The 26,946-nt window shown below is 39.1% G+C and overlaps 1 protein-coding gene across 2 annotated transcripts; it reads right to left on the bottom strand.

The window, feature by feature from the left end:
* Window positions 1-592: 592 nt before the first annotated feature.
* On the bottom strand, window positions 593-24,304 carry slc7a14a (solute carrier family 7 member 14a). Of its 2 annotated transcripts, XM_085143537.1 has the most exons (11): window positions 24,064-24,304; window positions 23,645-23,915; window positions 12,798-13,331; window positions 12,217-12,453; window positions 9,003-9,220; window positions 8,713-8,859; window positions 6,786-6,994; window positions 6,551-6,698; window positions 5,074-5,569; window positions 4,726-4,962; window positions 593-3,790 (listed from the first exon to the last, which is right to left on the bottom strand). In XM_085143537.1, the coding sequence occupies exons 3-11, from the start codon at window positions 13,102-13,104 to the stop codon at window positions 3,492-3,494; spliced, it is 2,298 nt and encodes a 765-aa protein (XP_084999663.1). In that variant the 5' UTR covers window positions 13,105-13,331; window positions 23,645-23,915; window positions 24,064-24,304; the 3' UTR covers window positions 593-3,491. The 2 variants fall into 2 exon arrangements, with proteins under 2 accessions (XP_084999663.1, XP_084999662.1); XM_085143536.1 differs by lacking the exon at window positions 23,645-23,915.
* Between the last annotated feature and the right edge of the window lie 2,642 nt (window positions 24,305-26,946).

The following is a 26,946-nucleotide window of genomic DNA, read 5'->3' as shown; positions in this document are numbered from 1 at the left end:
AGCCTTCTGTACGTGAAAAGTAAACAAACATTGTGGACTTTGGCTTGCAGAGGTTGTGGTTGAGAAGATGGACAAAGAGGAAGTAGGCATATTGTAAGTACTTGAGGAAGGATGTGAGAAGAGCAACCCACATCAGTGTGTTTGCTACATGTACTCCTTCTTTTTCAAATGGAGTCCTGGTTCTCATACCTGGGCAAGGAGATTACCGAGGAAAAGAGTACGTGATTTGAACATCGTATATAATATTCCTTTAGCTCTTTCATTTAACATAGAATTGAGTTATAAAGTAAAATTCTGGGTTCCATCAGAATAGAAAATGCAGCAAAGTGCAACAAATGCACAAAATCATCCTGTAGGATAGTGGTTTTATTTAACCTATTAAATTGTTAAACATTAGTCCTTCCAGAGCAGAGAGGCCAACGTTCCCAGGTATAAGAATTAAGCCTGCATTTGGTTTGGTTTAGTGTTCCATTACAGGTCATTGCGATCAGTCACCGCATGCAAGTACAACATGTATAGTCTGGGCCTCGTGCATGACAGCATGCTACACATTCACCAGACGATCACACTGAGGCGCAGGCGTAGACCACAAACACACATCGCACACACATACAGCACATGCATTCGCACAGTTTTTATACACACACGCAGATCAGATAATATAGAAAGTCGGCTGTACAGTCCAGTGTGAGAGGAATGGCGTCGCCTGAATTTACTTTTTTGTTTTGGCTGAGCTATGAATGCAAAGCTGTTGGATTCTTTTGGCTGAGTTAGGAAGTGATCTGAGTGGGTATTTTGGCTCAAAAGTACAAAATGAAAATATGTTTAGATGTGTGCGAGATTTAATGCGCAAATGCTTTTCCAACTGTATCACCTAGAATAATGTTTATATTGGACAATTCTGCAAAACTTTCTATTATTTTTTCCTGTGCCAACCGTAAAAAAACTGCTATAAAATATCAGTTCTTCTAACATCCATGGCTGGAACTTACAGTGTGGTTTAATGTAATATTGTGGTCGTAAAATATGATCCCCCCCTCTCAAGTCAATAACCCAGTCACATTTCCATAAAAGATACTAAAGTCATGACCTTGGCAGACTACATAGGCTTCACGCTCAACAGCAACTAAATTCCAACTCCCTAAACTTCCACTTGCCTGCACAGCATACTGCTCCGTGCGCTGGCTACCTGCAGAATCATTCAATATGAACATAAATCCCTGTGTATATGGAGTTGGTATAATCTCTTCAATGGACATCACCAAAGGGCCTGTTTATATAATAATTATTTTAATTTATTTTTTAATTTTTGGTTTGTTTTATTTTTGTTTTCTTGGTTTTTTTTTAATGTGTATGGTTGTGAGGGGGGCAGAGGTGGGGTGAGGGTATAGCGTGGCATCCTTAGATTTAGTGCATTAGACAAATAAGGCTTCCCTGGAAGGGACTGATGCAGCAACAGGGGCAAAAGGTACAAGTAGGACAATCAGGGCAGACAGCAGCAGCAGCTATATAGAAGAAGCACCCCCCACCTATAAGGGTGGGGGGTGCTTTGGTTGATGCCAAAATCAGTTATAGTGCCATGAATGGATACATTGCACAATTCCTTCAATGTAAAGCACTTTGTATTCTCTTGTTTAAAAGTGTTTTACTCTTAAACATGCCTTGCAGTACATACTAATTATGAAGTCCAACCCCTAACCTTGGCTGTAGCTTACTTGTCTTACATACTAAACCACACCGGCTCATTATCTGATCCAGCTGATTTTCACAAGCTCTTCAGAGTGCACCAGCAATGTAGGTACCATGTGAAGAGTGGGACTTCAGCACAAGCTACATGCTTTAAAAACAAAGTAGGGCCAAATAGTGAGGTTCACTCATACCAGCTTGAGCCTAAGTGGGAGCAGGACCACAGGGAGTGTAGTAAATGCTCCAGTGACAAATCAGAAAAGCGATAGTGGACACCCTTAAGCGAAACAGGAGCTAATAGATCGACAGGCCATGAACAGATTGCTGTTACAAATCCTGACTGAAAACCAATCCTGGCTCTATCACTTGTGGCTTAAAGTGGATGACATGGCCCGATGGATATCAAGACGAGGGTGAGGTGGCAGAGAGAGGAAGGTAGAGTTTGTTTGGAAGAAGAAAGGAATTGTGGAACCTTATAAAATGCAAAGAAGAAGAAGAAGGAGGAATTGAAGAAAGAAAAGCAAAGGAAAGGAGGAAGAGGAAGGATTAGATTTCATTTCATTTGGTAAAAAATAAAGCAAAAATAACAGATGATCATAAGTCAAAAAACATTCTGAATGAATTTTAAATAAAATCGTAAACTTATCATGCAAACAAAATCTGGAGAAAATATGACTTTCTTCAGAGTAACCATAGTGGTTACCAGTTAGGATTCAGCTCATTCTCTTTTGCTTTTATATCGACTACTCTCTCCTATTTTCCAATATACTGATGAGTTGATTTGTTGCAAGTGAATTCACGCTGAGCTTCATGCTGGGGAAGAGTGGGAAAATATATCTATACATACAGAGTAAAACAATCTGAAGAACACACTTTATACGAACACAAATATAATAACCCATGTAAAGGTGGATTTTGAGTGTACATGCAGTACACCCTCAAATACACACGCAGGCAAAATTAAAGTAGAAAACCGACATAATCAGAAACTCACGTACACATACAGTAGATGAAGGCACTATTGCAAGCAAAGTCCAAGTAATATTTGTGACAGAAAACATCAACACCCTTTCCCACATTCACCTCAGAATCATTTGGGCTAGATGTTCGGGGTCAGGGAAACATTTAAAGCAAGAAATAACACTGAGGGTTAATGTTTTTTATTATTATTTTGAGGGTATGCACAGCACTTTTTCTTTCTGTTGAAAATTCCGAATGAACGGAGAAAACCAGAGCTGTCCACAGGAAGTCATTTGGGCTTGCCATGCTGTCATCTAACCTTCCTGCCTGTCTGTTAAAACAGGATGGGACATGCTGATTCATCTGCCCCATCTCATTGCCTTCTCTTCTATTGTATCGCGTAATTCAGAGAAATAAACAGTTAAAAAAAATTGCTTAACAGACAGTCTCATTTGGTTCAGAGTTCAAAGAGCCACATTATATTTTATCTCTTGCTACATCTGCACTTTTTCTGTCTGGCCTTTCTTTGTGTGGCATGTGGATTCCAGTAAGTAATAACAAGCAAATGAGTCAAGACACTCACGACCTTGACATCGAAATTTTTGTGGAAGCGGGGGAGCCAGGCACGGTGGAATAAAGTGATAGAAAAGCAGTTCCACTGCCAACAAACAATCTAGCCCAAGATTTGGACACACAAAAAAACACACATGCTGGCATGTACACGCACACACACACACACACACACACACACACACACAGTCATTCGTGCACTCACATATTCTTCCCCTCCCATCCCCCAGGCAGCAGACAAGGCAGTACATTCAGGGTAACGCAGAGTCAGTCCCTTAGAAATCCATTGGATCCTCCTCCGCGAGGCCATGATTGGCAATGGTTCTGCCTCCACTTTTCGTTGGCATCCCATCATTTTCGGGTTTTGCCACAGGGGGCGAGGTTAGCCCTGATGCCCCGTCTGGCGCACCCCAGGCGTCAGTGGTAGGTGGGTAGAAATCATCTTCGAAGCCGCAGAAGCCTTCGTCAACACCTTGATTGTAGCGCTGGTAGGTGGAAGCATGCACCTCATTCTCTCTGGCTGTGATTTCCAGAGTACTATTCCACATGCCATAGCCAAAGTATATGAGCACACCTACAAGAACAGAACGTGTTAATATTTTTTCACACATACATAATCCAGTGGGTCATGTTTATTAGACCTTGGGACATGATTTTAGTTGCTTAAATAAAAATACAGAAAAAAAGGAAAATCTCCATGAACCTAAAAGCTCTGTTGGACTCTCCTTCTTTTCTTTTCAGCTGTTGCCACAGCAGATCATTTGCCCCCATCTCACCTTGTCCCTAGAATCATTTTCTGTAACAACAATCATCTGCATGTCCTCCTTCACTACATCCATGAATCTTGTCTTTGGTCTTTCTCTTTTCCTTTTGCCTGGTAGCTTCATCTTCAAAATCCTTTGTCCAGTATACCCACCATGTACTGTGTACACGCCCAAGCTATTTCAGCCTTGCTATTGCAACATGAGCTGTCCCTCTGATGTCCTCATTGTTAATCTTGTCCATCCTGGTCACTCCCAAAGAAAATCTTAGCATCTTCATCCCTGCCACTTTATCTTAGGCTCCTGATGTTTTGTCAGTGCCACTGTTTACAAACCACATATCAAAGCAGGTCTCACTACCTTCTTGTAAACCTTCCCTTTCACTCTTGCAGCTATAAAGGCAAGTCAAAAATAGGTGCTCAGATAGATACAACTGAGGCAGGAAGGAAAAGGAAAGTTAGATGCCCCAGGTCTTCCACAATAAAACAAACAAGAAGTCACACACAGTCTATTCTTTATTGGTCACAAATTGAATTATTTTCATGCATACAACATGGAAATAATTTAGCAACCAACCTGCATAGTGATTAAACACGACAAAACTAAAAAAAAAGTCTCATTAGGTTCCTGCTTGTCCTTCTACATGACTGACAGGTGTGGAACTGACTAAATAAAAGCATTATCTTTTCTCTTTCCGAATGTTTTAAAGTTAATTTAAAAGCGAAAAAATAAAACATCATTTACTTACCCACGAGGCACCAGATTGAAAATCGTATCCAGGTGATTGCAGATAGTTTGAGCATGAGGTAGATATTAACCAGCATGGCTGAAGCAGGTACGAAGGGCACACAGGGTGCCATGTAGGGAAGTCGCTTAGGATTCTCTGGTTGTTGCAGGATGATGATGACTAGTAGGGCAATGATAATGATGAAGACGATCAATAGCAGCAAGGCCCACCAACGACCCTCCCCAATAGTGCTAGCTCCTGAAAGGAAGAAATAATTCATTCAATTCAGTTCAACGCATTTATTATTTGTTGACCAATCTGTGCCTGAATCATACAGATGTGAGTGTGAGTTTGTTAACTTGTTCTCACCAAAAATTATGAAGGAGCAGAAAGCAAAAATGAAGATGAAGAGCAGCAGAACACACACAGTGACAGTTTTCCCCGTTGCTGGAGTCGGTCTATCCATTTTTCCCGGTAGGCCCAGTCGGATCCTCAAGGTGTAGTAGCGTGGTCCAATCAGCTTCTTTAACCGCCGGGACAGGCCACCTTCTGATTCTTCTGCTTCAATACCAGTAGTCATATCCACTGTACCATAGTTAGGGTGATTGGCCGTGTATGCATTTTTATCTGGTTTTCCAATCAGCATCTCATTGTCACCCAGCGAAGGCAGGTTTTTGGCTCCGCAGGTGTTAGTGGGCGGACCGCCATACTCATCAGCCTCGCTGGTTGGTGAGCAGGCGTCTTTCTCACACTCAGCCAGAACGCCTTCCTTCCTCTTTTTATTCTGCTCCTCAGAGAGAAAGTTCACGAAACCATGGATGTCTCCCTCAGGTTGGTAGCGTAAGAGAAGCACACAGAGACTCACCTGCAAAACACATGTCATTTATAAACAGGAGCTCCATCACAAAACCATTTTTAGTAGTGGCATTCCCATTCCACGGGAATTGTGTGAATGTTTTATTTCAAAACAAACAGCTCAATAATTAGTTTTTACAAAAATAGTTTTTATTTTATTTCAAATGTATTTAACAAAAATTATGAATTTTGTTTTTGTTCTGACTGGTTCATAAATCAGTGACTCATTATTATCTTAGTTAACTGCTTACCATCTAACTAGTATTGTGCAGCCATGGGTAGAAGGTAATCTTTAGAGCCTGATAAACACATGCCCACATGTCTTGTACATACTGGTGACTCTGTTAAGATTTGTTGTCTATGAACACATACAGCTATCCTGTTATCATAGGAAATCACGCACTGGAGAGATTATTTTTCCTAGCAAGGTATCTGTTATTGTGTGCAGTATTTCATAGCTCCTTTAAAGAGCAGTGCTTTTTTTGTCAAATCTGAATGTATAGCTACTTAGGAGAAGAAAAAACAATCTTTCTGTTTTCAGGCTATACATTTCTTAGACTTGAGATGAAAGCTGAGCAACGCATCTTCACTTAGTTCTTATGAAACAATTGTTGCTGGATTATGGATGCCCCCTGGTTACAAAATACTGTGAATTGATCTCTGTAAGGCAGTGTAATACAGTGAGATTGTGGCTTTGTATTGTTCTGCTTAGCAGTTGTTGCTAGTATGTTTGTTTAGACATCCTTAAATACATCTCAAGGGCTTTATCCAGATATATTAAATGCATTCAGTTCAATTCAGTTCAATTCAATTTTATTTATATAGCACCAAATAGCAACACTTGCCTCAAGGCACTTTATATTGTAAGGTAAAGACAATCAGATGCCCCTCAATGTGGAAGGAAAAACTTCTTTAAAGAAAATTGATCTAAATAATATTGAGAGTAAGCTTCATGATGTACATGTTTCCATTATTATTATCCAACACTCACCAGGGTATAGGCCAAAAGTGTTCCTATGGACATCATCTCTATGAGGTCTCTAAGGCTGACCAGGAGGGACAGCAAGGAAGCCAGAAAGCCTGAAACCACACAAGCTACAACAGGGGTCTCTGTGTAGGAAGACACATGGGCCAGGAACCTATAAAAAAGAGATGAGATGAGACTCATATGCAAACATCATTAAGACTGACATATAAATACAAATGCAAGTACTGTGCGAACTAACTTAAAGAGCAGGCCATCTCCTGCCATGGCATAGATGACCCTGGGCATGGGGAACAGCGAACCCAGGAGGGATACAGTCAGTCCAGCTATAGAGCCTACCGCCACTATGTACTTTGCGAACATACAACCATGCATGGCAAACATCTCCATCAGTGGTGCATCCTCATCAATTTCATTGTATGGTACCATCAGTGTCAGAATCACAGAAACCTGGAATAAAAACAAACAAACATAGTGTTGATTATTACTAAGAAATCTTTACTGCAGTTCTCACCATAAAATCAAAATCTCATCATGAATCTATTAAAGTACAGAGAAACTTTAATACCAGTGTTAACAAGCAGAAATATTAGATTTTTGCTGCCAGAATTATAGTGTATTAAACAACACAGCAACAAAAAGAACAAACAAAGAAAAAAAACAAGAAGAACGGGATGACGCTGCAGAAAAGAGACTAATTCGACTTCTTGTGGAGGCTCTTCTCAGAGTAACTCTGTAGAGCTTATAGTCACATCAACATTTAGACCCTAGATACTAAAAAGAGTTGAGCTACATCCTTAGAGCTTAGTTTTGCTTAGCTAATATGCTCAACACACAGCATGCTCCATCACATGCAAAGTGGTCATTAGTCGTGCCTCGCTCAATATGTGTGTCCCTGTGTCTGATGTGTGATATCATGCAGAGCCATCTGTCACAAATGCTGTGCTGCTAATCAGATAGATTTGCATCAACGGATTACAGAAGGGAGTAATAATAATAAAAAGCACTAACCCCTTACAGAAAGGAAGTTAACATCCATTATTTGCTGTATGAAAAGACTGGCTAACACTGTGTGTGAACCAGTCACAAGGGGGATAAAGTAATCTAAAACAAATCTACAACAACATATTTGCTTAGAGCACAAATCTGATCCCAAAATTTATTTTTCAGTGTTCCCTTCAGCTCACAGTCAGCTAAGTTTAGTTGGCAAATTCATATTACCCATCTCCAGAGCAAAGGACTTCCCAGAAAAAATAATCAACACAATTCTCTCCCCTGCTGCTCATTGCCCCAACCTAAACTGAAGAGCACAGTATTGCAAGGCCGTACAAGGATAGATATGTCAGCACTAACAGTGAATGAAAAGCTCAGAAACTGACAAACAAGCATAAGTTTGCCTTGCAAACTCTTTGATTTAAATGTACTGCAAAAATCAACATCACACACACAGAAAAAAAAAGATGTGACAGGTAATGTGTTTAAGCTGATTTCTGAAGATTGAACAGCAGCAACCACGGGATCCTCACAGCAGCAGAAAAGTTATTCCAAGCAGCCTACTGTGAGTGAGATCAAAGAAAGGTGGAGATTAGAGAGAAGCTGGTGCATAGGAGAGCGATGATGTGGAGGAATAGATGTGACTGTGAAAGAGAGAGACATGGATTTCAAAAAGAAGCACTCGAGTTTTTGAAGTTGATGCAATCTTTGCCACACAAAATGCTGAAAAACGTCTTATATCTGATAGGCTGCTGTTCCACAGCACCCATAGCAACAACCATCCAGCACACATTATGTAATCAGGAAAGCTGTACGGGTTGTAAAGGTGGAGATCAGAGATTAGATACACACCCACAGATTTGAAATACAGCATCTTCATATTTATTCATTCCGTGTATTGGAAACTTGTCAACATTTGGGGAGAGCAGACAGCTGAAGCTAAAGCTGAATTTCAGCACACGATAAGTGATCAATATTCTTTAGGTTTATAATTAAATTAAGTCATTTTACAAAATATATCAACGGAAACCACCATAACATGAATGACGCTCTACTTTGTTATGCACAAAACTATTAGTGTGAATAACAATAGATTTGTCGATTACTTAACAATAGATATATAAAGAATAGAGCGCTCATGTTTGTTTATGCAATATGTTATAAAGCTAACTCACAGAGACATAGGCAGTGAGGCAGGTGATGAGTGAGGCGGTGATAGCATAGGGGATGGAGGTGTTGGGACTCTTGGCCTCTTCTCCTGTTGTAGCAATGATGTCAAATCCAATAAAGGCATAGAAGCAGGTGGCTGCACCCTGCATCACCTGCAACACAGAGGAAACAGAGCTGATGGATGTCCTAAAGAAAACAACCAAACAGCACAGATACCCTGCTGATGGTAGGGGGGGTTTCTGTTTGTTTGTTTGTTATTTATTGTGTGTGTTTATATATATATTCGGATGCATACCCCTGACCAGCCGAAAGGCAGAAATCTCCCCTCGTCCCAGTTCTCCCCATTTACAAAGAACAGGCCAGCGATCATCATGAACACCCACACTATAAGGTTGATGACGTTCAATGCGTTGTTGAAACCAACAGAGTTCTTCACTCCCAAAGCCACTATCACTGTCACCAGCAGTGCTATCAGCAGTGCCAGTAGGTCTGGGTAGGACTGTTCTCCTTTACCTGGGGAGGAAACACGCATGCTTGAATACACAGAAAGACATAAAAGTGCTGTCACCCAGTCACTGTGGTGCTGAAGATTAATATATCCATTTTCCTGTGCGTTTGGCATAAAACTGTTTGAGTAAGTGCTTTGTTATTTTTTCAAGAAAATACTAAATTGTCAGAACAAGTCCTCTCACAGTTAAGCAGGTTTTCAATTTCTTATTTTGTCTGATTAACCCCAAATTAAAAAGAAAAGTAGAAAATCCTCACATTTTTGGTGCTAGTTCTACAGCTCGGTCAAATCAGTTTAACTAAATATAGTTTTTTATCAGAAGTACACATAATGTACAATCATTAATGGGATAAATGTCAATGCAAATTTGGTCTTTTAATAATTTCTCTGAATTTTTCTTTTTCCAGGGTAGAATAATAGTACAACATACATCTAAAATCAAGAACCGGGTGCAACATTTTGAATTCATTTTGGATTTTCTGTAATCCACACAGGGTCAAACATACAACTTCAAATGTACCGCGCTTCACCTCAACCCGACACTTTTAGTACCCATCGACAAGCTTCTGGCATAATTCTGGCTGGATATTTAACTACTCTTCTTGACAGAATTGGTTTCCTGGCACCGGCCCGGCTTTTAAGCATAGCACACAAATTTTCAGACGGGCTGAGACTGGGGCTTTGGGAAGGTCATTCCAGAAGCTTAACATTAGCCTGCTTTATCCATTCCAAAACCAGTTTTGATCTATCTGTTGGAACACCCATTTGTGTCATCTAGCTATTGATCTGAGGTGAAGTTGATGGATTTTGAGAAGAAGCATAAAGAAGCTTCTTCCTTCTGTATCATTCCATCCATTTAGTGCATTGTACCAATACAATAGTGGCAGAGATACAGTTCATAGGTTTGAAAGCCTCATCTTTACTCCTCCAAACATAACTCTTGTCATTGTGGCCAAATAGTTCCATCTTTGTCTCGCCTGACCATCAAACCTTTCTCTATAAGAAGTTTAGCTTATCCATGTGGGCAGCTGAAAATTTAAGTTGAGCCTAAAGGTGTCAACTTTGGAAAAGGGTCTTTTCAAGGTCATCACCATCTCAGTCCATGGCGATGTAACTGTTACCCTGGTATTCCAGCAGTTTCCAGTTCATGGCAGGTTTAAGCCTCAGTGGTTCCTGGCTTGCTCCACATGTCTTAACCAATTTTCTCTCATCTGAGGGTGACAGTTTGGACCTTTTTTTCAGACTTTGACAAAGTGGTGGCCCATCTGAATAACCTTTACTTATGTACAATTATTTGAAGTGATGATCATGGAATCTGTCATGAAAGATGTTTGGCGTACAATTATTCTTACCTAGAGAAAGAACAGTTCAAAGTCTAAAGAGCTAAAAGAAAGGTGACTTGCATTTGTGTTTTTTTTTAAATGATGTTTCACCTCTCATCTAAGAGATTACTGAGAACCCACATAGACAGAAACTGTTCAAAGTAATCATTAAATGCTCAAACTTTCCACGATATGAAATCATGTCCATGATCACTCTATGTAAACATTTGACCACAACTATTAATCAGAATAAATAATCTCAGACTAATTTGTTGTTTCCAAGAGTTTCAGCCACTCTCATAGAGTATGTTGGAGTATGTGTAGATAATTATCCAAGGGTATTCCAGTGAATTCATGTGTAATTCACAGGACATTCCCCACTGGTCCAATAAAACACCCAAAGCCATGGTTTAATAAAAAAAATTGAACTTTCCAACTCTGTTTAATTTCTTGGCAACAGAAAGTTTGAAACACCTTTAGATTTGGCACATCAGCTGAACTATTTTTGTAAGATAAGTTGTCATAGTGAAGTACTGCATTCCTAAATTAGATACACCCCACCCAGTTGACCATCTAAAAACAAATTTTTAGATGCACATGTTCCACAAGAACTCAGCCTGTGTGTATTTGGAAATGAATGAGATATATTTTAGTTAGATTTCACATTTTTTCCCCTTGGGTGTGGAGAAACAATCATTTCTCTCCAACAGGAAAAGGAAACATCAGCTTTCCGTGATCATTTGGAACAGCTGGCCGTGACACTTGTCATGTGACCACTACCATCACTTTTTCAAAGGCCAACAGGAAGCAACTGATGAGGCAGTGTCAGCCAGATAGAAACATAGCTGGCACACACATCAGCTAGAGCATTGCACAAGATAAGCACGCATCCTCCTCATGGTAAGATTATGGAAAACTGTGTTATATAGAATTCAAGATGATGTGCCTGCTTTTACTTTCCATGACAGTATGACTTCCAAGATAAGCTGCATAATATTCTTTGGATGTTCCTGGGAAAAATAAATTGGTATGGTTTGAATGGTTTCTGAGATAATGTAAGCATTTTTATATTGGTGTTTTTATTAAAATTTGAAAGATGTGTTGTGATTATCAAGGCAATGGGAGATCCTTTGTATGATAGAAATGGCGCTGCGCTTCTATTCCACACTGATAAAGTAAATCATGACTCTTAGGAACAAGTTGTGTGCAAATACGGAATAAGAGCAAAGGCTGGATTTATTACATGTACTTCTCAAAGTCTAAATGTCAAAGTCTGTTCAAGACCTCAAAGAGGAAGGAACAAAAAAAAAAGATAACATCTCTCCAAAAGTCACTTGGGTCAATGCATGTTTTTACCATTAAAGCAAACATGCTTGACAGCTGAACCAAAACAACTAACTGTAGCTGATTGCTGATAAGATGTAGATTCTAAATGAATTACCCTGCTTCTTAATGCCTTAAAAAATGTGCCTTCAAGAAAATTATCTCGCAGGTGATTTCTAAGAAGCACTTTGGCTTCAGTTCTCTGAAATAACGTAAATATAACACTGAAAAAAAGCATTCACAGTTAAACTGCAGTACTTTACACAATACCTGAATGAATTCCAATCCTGAGAAAATTAGAACCAGAGAGAAAATTTATCAAAGCTGTCATAGCACTGCGTCTTTGTGCTACTTACCTAAGCCGTTGAGTGTTCCAATGTGTGAAATCATAAAGTTGCTGATGGTGTGATTGGCCAGTGAGTCCGCCATGCTGCTGAGAGCTGACGCCCCCGCTGCCGTGCCAATCAGATATTCCAGAATTAAGTTCCAACCGATGAAAAAAGCCACACACTCCCCCACTGTCACGTAGCTGTATGTGTAGGCTGAACCTGTGGTCTTAGGCACACGGACACCAAACTCTGCGTAGCATACTCCTGTGGGGGAGACAGGAAGAGGAGTACAATATAGACACACATAAATTCAGACACATATCAGTGATTTGACTGCATTATCACCAGAGTGAAAGGCTGAATTGAAACTATTGATATGAGCATTAAAGTATATTTTACTTATCTCTTGAACCTATTATAGCTCTGCCCCTATAATGTCATTGCCCTTGTAATAATTACATAGGTATTAAAAGGCTTTTCAAATATATCTTACCGGTTTAATGGTAATAAGAAGGACAAGCAACTTTTATACTGCAGCTACTGTCCCCTTGGTGTTTATGTGATTAGAGAAGCCTTGCATAAATGAGCGTGCATAGCTCTAGTCTCACCTGACAGAATGGAGGCAACAGCAGCAATAATAAAGGACACAATGACCCCAGGGCCAGCCATCTCCTTGGCGACCAGTCCAGAGACCACATACATCCCCGTCCCGACGCAGCTGCCCACACCCAGCGACACTAGGTCCACCGTAGACAAAACCCGGGCCAGTCTGGTTCCATGTGAGCTTGTACCCGATATGGCTGAATCTAACATGGACTCCACAGGCTTGGTCCTGAGGACACGGGATGCAAAGGTGTTCCATGTCGACCCCCACTGTATCCTGCGAGGATCCAGCTTCCCTACCAGACCACTCATATTGAAAGCCAATGGGGAGTAGCGGAAGATACTGTTTGACCAGTGTTTTTCCTTAAGTTCTGTGAATGAGTTCTTCAAGAAGATGTGCAGAGCACTTTGGAAGAGGAATTATTCCTAATCCAAATAAATGAAGAAAATCTAATTTTGTCTTGCTGTCCACGCCTCTGTTTTCAGGCTCAGTAGAATGCCACGTCAGTTTTTCCCCACATAGTGAGAGAGAAAGCAATCTGAAAGACACAGGAGGGATAATTTATTTTTACAGCATTTCACAGCCCATTGCCTACTATTATTCATCTGACACAAGGCTTATTTTGGAGTATGCATGCCAAGACATATTAGTTCAAAAGGGGAAATGTGTTACAAGTTTGTCCACAAATGAGGTGTACCTGAATGAGGAAACAGCTAATTAGAAGTCCTCTCCCCAAAGCCATGTCGCTATAGTAGCAAAGCTCATTAGTGACAGCCCTACAACTAATGACATTTTATTTTGTTTGTAAGGGGGAGAGATAGCAATATTAAACCTTGGCAAAACCTCTTCTGTTGTGTTTGCTGATAAATAACTGTAGAATCAGAGGCAATGAACTTCAACTACAACATCTTTGCCATACTTAACGATCACTCCATTAAAATACAGAATGAAATCTTTAACACATTTATTTACAGACAGAAATCTGACATTTTACTCTCATGTGAAAATAATACTGGGGGCTTTTTACATAATTATTTTTAATTTATTAGCCTGTGTTTTCACATAAATAAATGCCATATTATATGATGCATTACTTCAAAACAAGCTAAAAAATATTACATGCAAAACCATGACAATCATAGGGGCTGAATGTTTTTTTTCCTTTCAGTATAAGTAGAATTTATCGGAATAATTCAAATGCAACTATGTAAATTCCTAGTGCTGCTGTAATGCAGGTTTTTCTGCCACGTTTAAACAAAGCATTAGCTGAGTCGAGTGAGTAACAGATTAGAGATGCTGTTGAAAAGAGAGCTATTAAAGCCATCAATTGTAGCCGAGTCCACCTCTGTCTCTCTTAACAGCAATGAACTAACACTCACCATTCATCTACTTTAAACAACAAATTCAAGTTACTGAACAAACACACTTACATTCAGCAGACCCACACTGCGCACCCTCAACTATAACATAAGCCACTCAAATGATGACTGCAATTACTCAGCTGTTTAACCAGATAGAGTGGGGCTGCTATTGTCACTGCACTTAGTGGGTGTATTACATGTGCAGCAGTATAGAAAGCTTAAAAGGTGATTCAGTTTGAGCATGGTGGTTATCTCTGGGTGGGGCGGTACCTCTTAAATTCTGACAAAAAGGATTTTCCTTAATGGAGCCAGTATGAAGCTCTGTAGTTATAAATGACGTGCAGAACCCTTCCAAAATTAAAATTCAGAAATTTCCAGTCATAACCATATATAATAATTAACATTTAAGAGCATCTGATCAGTAGAGTTCTTACTCCTGGGCATGTAGATGAAATTCTGCTTCTATTCTGTATTTGCACACACATTCTAACAAAAGTTTTTATTGCTCTTCAGACATAAAATGATGACATCTTATTCAATTATTGTAGATTACTGCAATAAAAACTCATTTATTCTAGTGCCATTTATGTTTTATATGAAAATGTACTTAAATGAATGGCGCAGTCACAAAATGTGACGCACAAGTGAGCTATGTGTTACAATCACTGGACAAACAACCTGATATTTGTGGAAACAAGATTTTATTTCCTTCATCTCATAGAAGCAATCAATAAGAAATACGAAAATTGAAATTGAGCGTAATACTGCTCAATACTTGAGATATGAAAACACATGTGCACGCAAGTGTGTGTGTGTTCCTGTCTAGCTATCTTTGTGAGGACCGAAATCTGCATTCTACTATACTTGTGAGAACCAACAGTCACTTATGAGGACACATTCACCGGGTCCTCACAAGTTTGAAGGCCTTTTTGAGGCTCAAAATGTGGTTTTAGTGTCAGGGTTACAATTACGTTATGGTTAGGTTTAGGGTATGCGTTAGGGTTAGGCATTCATTTGTAATGGTTAGGGTTAGGGGCTAGGGAAACCATTATGTCAATGAAGGTCCTCACTAAGATAGCTGAACGGGCTTGTGTGTGTGTGTGTGTGTGTGTGTGTGTGTGTGTGTGTGTGTGTGTGTGTGTGTGTGTGTGTGTGTGTGTGTGTGTGTGTGTGTGTGTGTGTGTGTACAGAAGACAGAAGAAGATGAACACATTAGGAGAAAAGAATGAGGAGGATGAGCAGACTGAAAAACAGCAAATCTGGTTTCATTAGTGCACTAACCTTTGATCACCTGGCTCTGCTTTGTCAATCAATGTGTGTGTATGTGCGGGTTCATGAGTGTGTGTGTGTGCGTGCGTGTATAGAACATGAGTGTCTAGACAAGCCAGCCAGACCTTAATACCTTAAATTTGAAACAATGATACCTATACATGAATTCAATCACATTCAGCCAGTTTCAAAAATGTCATAAAGGTGGCAGATTAGGAAGAAATAAGCTCCATTTCATGTGTGCTAGAGTAAGTGCCACACATAAACATACAACCTTTCATCAGTCCATATCTTTAATCAGATCATACAAGTGCTCTGCTTTTCAGAACATCTGCTCACTTAAATATTCTAGGCCAGTTTTCATTGATGATGACCACCACCTGTCCCACATTGAGTGCGAGCTATTTGAACAGTTGTACTCTAGATCAACAAAACAGAGCCGCACAAAGCCCCGTGGCAGCAGGTGTTCCATCTGCTCTGGAAAAATGACTTCATCTTGCTAATAGTTGTTCCTGGGTTAAAGGTTTATGTGATAAAGTGTCCTGTTTATGTTCTCTGTGTGACCTTTTTATGGTAAAGAAATACACTTTGCTTTCTAGCAGGTGACATGATGAATGGATCAATGAGAGTATGTAACCAGGAGGCAAATAACTGATTTCTGGATCACCCTATATAATGAAAACCAAAACCTCCCTCATTAGTAATGAGTGCATCATCACAGCATCCAAAAGAAAATCTGAACTACATGTTTGTTAGAGGTAAGCACTAATTTAGTAATCCAGTAATAATCCTACTCAGTGTATGTAGAAGGTGGTACACATCTGCAACACAGGCACCGAGCACCTCTAACAGAGACAGACACTGCTATTCTTCGGAGTACAGTGCAGAAGCTAAAATGCCAGTGGTGACACTGGCTACTAAATTATTTAATAGAGTGTGGTTGCAGGCAATAAATTTTATATTTTTGCCTATTATTTAAATATCTTTTCATCAGTTAATCTAATTATTTCTGTCACTGAACTGCAGGGGAAGAAATCTTGGAAATTAACACGTATGTATCAACAAATGTGTAATGTGCACAACACAAAGAGCTACAAGCATCGCTTTCGTCTCCCAGCATGGGAGGAACTGTTTCACACTCTAAGGGATTTTTGAACTAGACACTTCTTTGTTCTTCTTCCATAATTTTACATGCTTAAACAAACACCCATTTGCGCAGATGTATAAAGATCAATAGTTAAATCCCTGTCATCATAATCACCACGGCCACCTCTAGCATCTTAACATTAGTGTGTTTCCTCTCCAGATAAGAGAGCTGTCAGAACATCTATACTTGTGTCTAATCAGCCATGACTAAGCTTGTTTCTGTGTCCGCCCCTGCTTGTGTCTGAATTAACTGGATGAATAACCTGATTGAGCTCTCATTGCCTTTACAGTAAGAGCTGCTGTGGTTTAATAAAGTTGAGAGCACTTCTAATTCACTCAACACTGACGTGGAAACCAGTCTGCAATGCATGGCCCTGGCCTCCACAAAAATTAGACCTGGCATGCTGCCCTGGCCCCATTCTCACATCCTGCAGACAGAACAGGAAGGAGTTCTTGGTAGAGCACCTGAGTCAGGGAAATTACAATTTTTGTGTGAGTTTGTTTTCCGTTTTATCACACACTCGATGTCAGTGTCACTGATGATTTGGATGTTTTTTTGAAAGAGAAATTAATGTAAAATACAAGTGAGCAAGTCTGTCACTTTGCAATTGCTTTTGTTTTAGCACAATTAGCAAATAGCAGTATATAAAAATGCTAAATTGTATTTCATTTTAGCTTAACAAACGGACACACAGACAACTTATGTAACAGAGAAAATATTATTATGCATAATTCATGTGTGTATGTGCGTATCTCCATATTAGTGCCTCTCAGTATTAAGAGTTATGAGGCTAGCCTCTGTAGAGTGTTACACATCAGTGCTTAGAGCCCCATCGAGTCTTGAACACAATAATGTATTACTATCAATCACTATGACTAATAGCAAATACCCTCTTATTTAATCACAGCTAATTCCATTTAGGCATACATTATTATTAAATATATTCTGGTCTATATAAACCAGCTCTATTTTTCACGAGTTCCTATAGGTCATGTACCTGGGAGCAAAACTATTGTGCTAAAAGCACAATGACCCAGTCAGCAGATCAATAAATATCAGCAGTAACTGAAGGTTTTAATGTGGAAGTCCTAAATTCATTTTCCTCTGCATGGCTGATCTTGGTGGCAGTGTGGCTGATTTAGTGTCTTGGCTCACCAGCCACAGTGTCCCTGTCTGACAAGCCTAATGAATCTGACATAAAAGAGAAATTGCCGCCTGCCAGGTTGATTATGTTGTCTGGCTCATCAGTCACACTGTACCTATCCCTGTACGACCAAATGTTGCATCACAGAGAGAAGGTCCTGATTGTGAATCCATCGGTCAACTGGTTGAAATTATATGGTTTTGGGGCCCAGCAGAATTGCATACACCTGATCTGTCTTAGGCCATTTTTACCTTGCTCAGTTTTTATATTTGCTTTTATACTTTTATGACTGTTTATGTCTAAATTTTATCTTACCATGTTTGCTATATATACATTTTTCTTATGTTTTTTATGGTATTGTTTACATGTTACTGTAAGGTGACCTTGATGGTCTGAAAGGCACCTATAAATAAAATGTATTATTATTATTATTATTATTGTTGTTGTTGTTGTTGTTGTTGTTGTTGTTGTTGTTGTTGTTGTTGTTATTATTATTATTATTATTATTATTATTATTATTATTATTATTATTATTATTATTATTATTATTATTATTATAGATCATGATCTATAATCTCTTTGCTTAAACACAGGATGAGACTACCTGGGGAAAAGGCATCATCATTCATCAAGGGGTAAATAACATATTGCAAAGTAATGGTGCACACACAGTGCACAAGAGCAACTTGAGTACATATCTTTATTTGTTCATGCTGTTATGATATGTTTTATAAGGTATTTCATATGTAGAAGCACATATAACATGTATATAGCTCTAAATGTAGAGCTACATATCATACAACAGGACTATCCTAAGGCTATCTTTATTTTTGCTGTCTTGTTTACTTGGAAAAACCACAGTAAACCTTTAGCTTGACTTTATGGTAGAAACTGATAAACTACATTTAAATCAAAACTATTTTTTTGGTGTTTGTTTTTTAGCATGTTGTATTATGTGTTAATATAAGTATGACTCACCCATCAAGATCTGGTTTAAGATCACGTCTAAGAAAAGAGCCACCTACCATGCTTTTGTCATCTGTTACTACAGAAAAACTCTTATTCACGATGTTCTTATCTTTTGATTCTAATCTTGTGATTTTTAATATGTTAATTCATTCATAAAAATGTTATAATTATGGAGCACAAGACAGAATTAAGACAGACTGTGTGGCCTTGGAACTTGAAATGGGCTCGGCTCACAGTGTAAATAAACAGCATGCTCGTAGAAGATGCTGCTGAACCTTAATTAAGATTCAGTAAAACACAAGAAATCTGTGTCCAAGTGTAGATTGGGCAAAGATTTTCTTAAACAAGCCAAAAAAAAAACCCACAACTAATGTACTGTATAAACCAATGAGTGGTTAAATGTCTCGAAGTTTCCAGGTTATGCATATAGTATCCATGTTACTGGAATTTCTATTCCTTTAGAGTATTGGAATCAATTTATTGGCTGTCTCACAGGATTACTCTTTTAATGACTACCTGGACTATAATCACTGCAAATGTTAACCATTAACCTTAAACCTGTTGAGGCATATTCTAGATTTCTAAGAAACCAGTAAACACAGGGAGGAAATGTTCCATTTCTCAGTCAACTTAAGACATATAATGCCTATCTATCAAAAGTTTACAGTGTGGAATCTCCTGGCACTAGTCCAAAAAGGTACAGACCAATTGCTCTGCATGACTGACCTGTCAGCTGGTCTGCTCCACTCACAGTTTGCAATGCTACATCCTCATCTATCTTCCCCTAATGTAGCACAGTCGGGGCCTGGAGCCTAAAGCAAAATGGATCTGCTTCTACACTGCAAGATAAATAAAAACAGTGCTGTCATTCCCTCTGGCTCTGTGCTTAACCAGCCATATCAATGGCATCTCTGTCAATGTGGCCTAAAGCCCTAAAGAAACAACAGGGCCATCTGACACACTCAGGGACTTACCCCAGTTGTGACTCCCTTAATGTTAAAACTTCAACTGAAGACCTGGCCCTAAAACTGGCTTGTTGATTCCGTGGCAGACTTCAGGTGTGCCCTGCTGAGTAATTCTTTGACAAATAACTCCAAAACCATGAAACGCTGGTAACACTCTGAAGCAATGGGAAAGGAAATATTGCCTGTGGCAGCCAAATGATGCCTTTTCCTCACAGCATTGTCACTATATGTCCAATTTGCTAATCCCTCTCCCAACTGTGTCCAGGATTGTCACTCTGTAGTTCCTCAGTCAGAATTCTATATCACTGACAATACATCTATCATAAACCATGCCTTTAACACAACCCTCTCTAATCTCCACATTTCCTTTCTGATATATTCCCATTTCAGCTCTGACAGTGCAGAGAATTGTTTGTCATCTCATACCGCTCAGCACTAAATGAATGTAGCGCCTGTTGTGTCCACTGCTCACCATGTCGAAACAGTCCTCTGCCAGTTGACAGTCTTTTATATTTCGATTCCACTTTCACCCGTTCGACCACTCCACACTCCCAGGTGTATTTCATCCCCTTCTCTCTCTGGCAGTGTTTCTCTGACTTCTTTCAAGGGAAAGCCTTGGGGTACTTTCCCAAAGAAAGCAAATGGATAAATCGAATTGACCGAATTAGTGGAAAACAACCTGGCGTGTGTGTGTGTGTGTGTGTGTTTGTGTGTGTGTGTGTGTGTGTGTGTGTGTGTGTGTGTGTGTGTTCTGATTATATTAGCCTTTATGTGCAAGCAGACTCACTGACGTCAGTGCTGAGCAGCATCTCATAGAGGAAGGGTGATGAAGGCCAGTCGGCCATTCATAAAATTAAGAGCTGATGTTTACGTGTCTGATTTTCTCTTGGTTAGTCACAGCTATATTTTACAGTATAGAAATTAGTACATCACCTATTCTAAAGAATCAATCTCAATCAATCAATTAACCTCTTATCCAATTCAGGTGTACCTGTACCTGTCATCTGTCTACTGCAGCGAAGAGAGAAAGACACTCACAGCTGCACCTACGGTCACTTAAGAATTGACTGACCAATTGACTGTGAGTCATAGTACCTGGATACTCAGGCTAGCAAAGTGAGAGCACAGGGACTTCACACAGGCTGCAGCCAGCTGCTGGATTCAAACCCATATTCTATTTTAAATTTGCAATATACCAGAAATATTTTGTGTTGAAGGCAAATAAAGATTTTAAAAATAAATATCAATTCCCTTTTTCGTATGTGTCTTGTATCTATCACACTCACACACTCACAACTCTTCTGTCAGCGTCTATTATTGCTAATAAAAATGAATGAGAGGCCAGTAGCATTTCATAACCTCTGCAGTAACATAGTTCCTGCCTGCATCTAAAGCCTTGAATAGGAGCAAGACAGTGTGGTTTTGAAATTGAAAATAAAACATATATTATTTATGTGAATGCAATATTCAGATTCAGGGGTTTCATTGCTAAAGCCTAACTACATCTGACACGACCAGCTAGTCTGTAGTTGCTCACTGGGGCAAGAGTCAGAAAGCTTTCGATTAATATTGCTGCCAAGCTGATATTACTAAGTCTGTTCGTTTATTATGTTATCCCTTTTTTACTTGCACTTCCACACGTTTCAGCATTTGCTAGTTTTATTTAATCGATGCTGAAAAAATGACAATTTGTTAGCCTTTGTCGATGCAGGACAAGAATCTTGGGAGAGAGCAGTGGGGAGACATGCAATAAATAGCCTCGGTGCACATATGACCCCACGAGCTGCTGCAGTGGCCTTAATACATATGTGTCGCCTGCTCAACCCAGCTACAGCACCCGAAATGGCAGATTAATCAAATATTGCATTGTCTAGGTTAAGAGTGCATTGATAGTTTATGTATGCTGTTTAAAATTGTTTAAAATTTGTAACACGAAGAAATCGTAACACATGAAAAAACCCATATGAGTTTATGAATGATACCCTAAAGATGTGGCATCAAAAAAGTGTTTCATTAGATTAGCATTACTAGAAGCAGATACATTAAAGGCTGACAAAATAAATAGATAAGTAAATAATAATATACAAAATATTTTAAACACTTATTAAACTTTACTGAATTGAAGGAACCATTTTTCTGCCCCTCCTTTGCCACATCTCCACTATTGTTATCTAATAAAAGCTATTATCACACGTGAACTGTAGATATCGACTTCTCTAAACATTATCCAACGTATGCATGAGAATGCACATGTACAGAGCAGTCATATTAGTAATCAAGCACTCTTTGACACGTCAGCTCGCCAGTACAAATCTGTTTCAAGTTTATTGTGCCAATATGAGATCAATGAAGACAATAGTCCAGTGAAATCAGAGCCAAGTAGTAGCCATCTTATATCCTTCTTCCTGCAAGTCCATCCCAACCCTAAACATTTTATTTCCAGTAGTGAGAACACATCTGAAGCAGACAGCCTCCTGCTGTGTCCTGTGATTCTTCTAACACTGTCTGGAGTTAAATTGTGAAGACAGCTAAAGACAGAAATGCTCAATAAACGTCACCAACAAATGAGTTGTGCCTTATCCTCTTCATTCAGCTGCAATTTCAATACATCTCTTCGACATGATAATATTCAGCCAGTGCAAAAGAAATATAAAAGGAGGGGGGTGCGGATGCCCCACTCTTGACCTTTGTTACTGCTAAAGTGCCCTTAAGCAAGGAACGACTGCCCCTCAAGCTTATGGTGTGTCTCTACATGTGACTTCATCCTCCAATGTGAGACCTGGATATCCTGGAGGCTGTTTGACAGAGTGTGTGAGGGATATGCAGACAGACAAAGTGCAGTTGCTAAATTGGTCTGTTATATAATATTCTGCTTCTTATTGTTGTTTTCACCAACTCAATCATCAGCATCATCATGGTTTTCATTTTCCTCTCGGATGTCCATTCAATGGTTTAGGTGGACTGCTTTTGACTTAAATGCTAGGAGCCTCTGAACGTTTACTGCCTGTCCAGCATAGATTTTTCTGTTTGAAATAATAAAGTATTCATTATTATTAATAATTTATTATTAAGCATTAATATTGATCAGATATTAATATTTATACATTTTTACTGCTTGATTCTATGGTAATAATCCCAAGATTTTTTGCTTATTGATATGTCTTGAAATTCAGAGCAGTATCACAAACCCAAAAATCTGTAAAATAATGTGTGTTAAAAAGCAGTAATTTTGCAATGCCCACTGCCCTTTGAATTGCATAATTCCATGTTGGCAAATTAATTGCTTCTGTGTCAGGAGCATGCCATTCAGAGTGCATGCAATCACAACACCCGTTTTAAATGACAGAGTTACAACTGAAATCAACTTCCCTTATTTCTGTGTAGCTGTAGCAGTAAAAGGCACCTGTTGAGCGATGACAGGGCCATCAAGCTTCAGCGTATTAGCAAGCCATCTGCAGACGACTGCTTTCAGCACCATGGACAGCACGACACCACAAGTGTGTGTTTTTAAAGAATTAAGAGCAGAAAAAGGAGATAAGGCCTTATGGCAAATGAGAGAGAAAGAATGAGAAAGAGAGAGAGAGAGAGGGGGAGAGATCTGGCCATGTCATTAGGGATTAGCCTAGTTGAACTGGTTGAAGCTTTAGTCCTCTTGTCCTCACAGATACACATGAATCAAGTAACAGTAGTTTGCTTTACTGGACAGACAGACAGACAGACAGACAGACAGACAGACAGACAGACAGATAGATAGATAGATAGATAGATAGATAGATAGATAGATAGATAGATAGATAGAATGTCCACATACGATACAGTGTTCATGGATAAAATCTATAAAGCTTTATTTTTTCCTACCCTGCCCTGATCATAAAGATCAAGTCTAACTCTAATTATGTAATCTTCTCTTTCTCCGACACACCCACTGAGCCAACAGTCTAGGTAATAACCGCATACATACTAAAAACTGCAAATGTTCTCGATTAAAGAACCCACCCTCTTTCATTTGGGTCCCAGTCGCCACTTTGTCTTGTCCTGTCCTCCTCTCGACCCTCCAAGCATAGCCTCCTGCAGCTCTAGTCCGCTGGGAGAAGCGATACCCGCCCTAAACTCTGCCTTCCCCCTTGTTTCTAACGCTCACCGTTAAGGTGACAGGACGGGACCATTGACCGACCATTCCGTCCACTCCGCGAAATCATAAACACACTCCCTATAGGAAAGACGCACGTTTTCCGCCACGTTATAATGCGCCATCACTCGTGAAAAACTGCACAAAGGAAGACAACAAAAAAGGGTGGGTGAAGAGGAGGGGTGGATAGGTGATAAACGAAGGAGGAGGGTGGAAGGTGATCAAGTTTAAGATAACACGATGGCAAGGAGAACAAAGGGGAGAAAAGCGAAGGAAAAACACTCACTGTGGCACGGCCGGATTAGAGGATACCCATGTCGGATGCTGCAGTCGGTCACCAGCATCAGCAGCAGCATCTCCGGGCTGCGCGGTGCATCAGCGGCAGACAGAGCGGGAGGGAGGGTGAGGCTGATGATGTAAAAAGCTTTAAATCATTCAGGAGCCCGCTGCACGACATGTGACCGTCGACACTGTGTATTATTCATCCGGTTTATTTCCTGACTGGCCAAGACACCAAGCTGACCGGACATCACCGTTGCAGTCCACTACACCCCCACCCCCCGTGACTTACACTGATCCAGCCATGACACAAGGATTATCACTACAGTACGCCTACAATATGCCTAAAATTAATATTCGCATCTTATTCAAAATGAAATAGAGAAGATTTGATATTACTTTTCATTTATGGTGAACATATGTGCTCAAAGAGTAAAAAAAAGTTTTTGTCAAGGCCAGTAACACAAAACAAGGGTATAAAAGGAGCATCCCAGATTAACAACTGAAGAATAGTTTAGGTATAACATTTTCTTTAAGTAAATCGTAAAGGATATAGGGTTTTAATCTACAGTACATAATATTAAAACTCTTAGTAACTCACTAAGAAAATATTTGCTTTTAAGACTACAGGACTACTAGTACAGAGAGCTTAAATAGGTTTAATATTTTCATGCCGGTTTTAGTACTTTATAATTTCATCGAGCGGATTATCAGTATATCATGAAACTACCAAACACATCTGCAGCAATAAATCATCTTCCATAATGTAAAGCAGGTGGTATTCAGGCATGCCTGTAAAATATAATGATATCAGATTTAGACAGCTGTTGAATAGTTTCTAGTCAAGTGGCAGAATTGATTACTAGTGTGCCAAGAGGACCCAACATTCACTAGCAGTGAGAGTCATGCAAAGGCCTGTTGCTAAATTATTAAGGCTGCGCTGGTCTCTGATCAAATATTCAACAGATGGCTATGTTGTTTGCCATAGATAACCTGTTTATGTCATTGTGTGTATTTGAGTATGTTGAGGAGAAAGAGAGACAAAGGCTGTATATTTGACTTCCTGTGCAACATCAACATTGCCAGTGAATAACCTGTTCTCCAACTCACCAATTTCACCAGCCATTAACCCGACACAGACCTTAACACTTGTTTATCAGCAATATTTCTTTACAGATATGCCAACATATATGTTGGCTTGATCATTTTTAGAAAAAACTAACAAACAAAGCTTTCTGTTGCTGCCAGGACATTAAGTAATTTTTATTTGTATCAGAAAGTGCTTTACAATAAAAATTAATAACACATGAAAAATAAAAGGGTTCCTTCAACTTCATGCTACACATAATTGCACAATTTGCATAAAATAATACAGCAACAACCTGTCCTCCAACTACAGTTCCAGAAATGAGCCACTTCCAAAAGCTTGACAAAAAAGGTAGACTTTATCTTAAATTTAGAGGCGGCCACAGTTGATGCTCATTTAAGATCCTTGGGAGATTATTCCAGAGTCTTGGTGCAATAACAGCAAAGGCACATTTTGAAATGAGCTTTGAGCTTTGTGGGCAATACTGAGTGGGAAGCAGTTCTTAGTAATCTTTATGTTGTATGGATACAACATATACATGTTCAAGACTATTTAAGGCTTGAAAAACAAACAGTACCGTCTCGTGATTTTAAGAAATATTTTAGTCTGGAGATTGTTCTCAGCTGGAAAAACTGCTCTTAAAAGAATAAAAAGGAAAAATAAATAAATAAAATAAACATATTTTCATAAAATGTATCTTGCAACATCTCGCAACAGTAAAGAATACTTGCAAATATTCCTGGATCGAGATCCAGATAACTTGTAATTTTTTAGCAATTTTGCAAACAGATAGATGTGGTGGTGTAAAGTGGTCCTCGCACCAAACGTTGTATAACAAAAGAAGAGTAAAACAAACTGTAAAACATTATTTTTCATTGGTTATTTGCACTGTTGTATTAAAAATGCCTTGTTTAGATTTCAGACGGTAGGTCAGTTTCCTTATTTCAGTTTAGTTTTTGATTTTTAATCTTTTTTTTTTTTTGTATAGCTTATTAGTTTCTATCATAACATGGACGTGAACAGGATCCAATGAAAAGAGTCTTTATTGTGGTTGATTTGGGGGAGTTCAAAATCCCCCAAAAAGAACATCGCCATTAGCCAGGCAAAACAGAAGGGTAGATAACAGACCCTTTGACAATGGAAGAGTCCGAGCTGATAGGCTAAGATGTAAAATAGTACTCAAACTTAAACTAAAACACCCAAGACATAAATTAAAAGTAAAATTGGGTGACTCAATAAAAGGACAAGGATTAAAAACTGAAAAAGAAAAAAAATATCTTTAAAGATTTGATCTGTTTAGAGAACAGCTATTAAAATAGAAAAATATTATGTTCCGGCAATTAACTCACACTCATGTCAACAACCCCATCTCAAAGAATTATACGCACCAGTGCCCCCTGTTGTTTGTTATGTCGATTCATTTGACCTACTTGACTACAAGATTATAGCTGAAGACATTTCCTGTATAATTTTAGCTTCTGCGCAGTCAAGTCCAATCTAGCCATTCATCAATCTTTTTAGTTTCTAAGTGAAAGTAAGTGTTTTCTCACATGTTTAGGTTTTAGTTTAAAATATCTAATGTTATTCCTATTTCATTTCAAGATAAAAATGCAGATATATTGCAAGAGACGTGCCACCTAACCTCTAGGCCAGGGGTGGGCCGGTGTCCTGCAGGTTTTAGATCTCACCCTGGGTCAGCACAACTGAATCAAATGATTAGTTCATTACCAGGCCTCTGGAGAACTTCAAGAGACGTTGAGGAGGTCATTTAGCCATTTGAATCAGCTGTGTTGGATCAAGGAC

The sequence above is a fragment of the Neolamprologus multifasciatus genome, chromosome 19, assembly GCF_963576455.1.
Source record: "Neolamprologus multifasciatus chromosome 19, fNeoMul1.2, whole genome shotgun sequence".
Taxonomy (NCBI): domain Eukaryota; kingdom Metazoa; phylum Chordata; class Actinopteri; order Cichliformes; family Cichlidae; genus Neolamprologus; species Neolamprologus multifasciatus.
This window is presented reverse-complemented; position numbering and strand designations above follow the sequence as displayed.

Bases quoted from the DNA above. Each gene is read 5' to 3' on its own strand.
- slc7a14a (XM_085143537.1), bottom strand. From the start codon at position 13,104: ATGAGTGGTCTGGTAGGGAAGCTGGATCCTCGCAGGATACAGTGGGGG. The intron at 9,221-12,216 runs GTAAGTAGCACA...TTTCCTCCCCAG, and splicing joins TGGAACACTCAACGGCTTAG to GTAAAGGAGAACAGTCCTAC. The intron at 6,699-6,785 runs GTTAGTTCGCAC...TCTTTTTTATAG, and splicing joins GGAGATGGCCTGCTCTTTAA to GTTCCTGGCCCATGTGTCTT.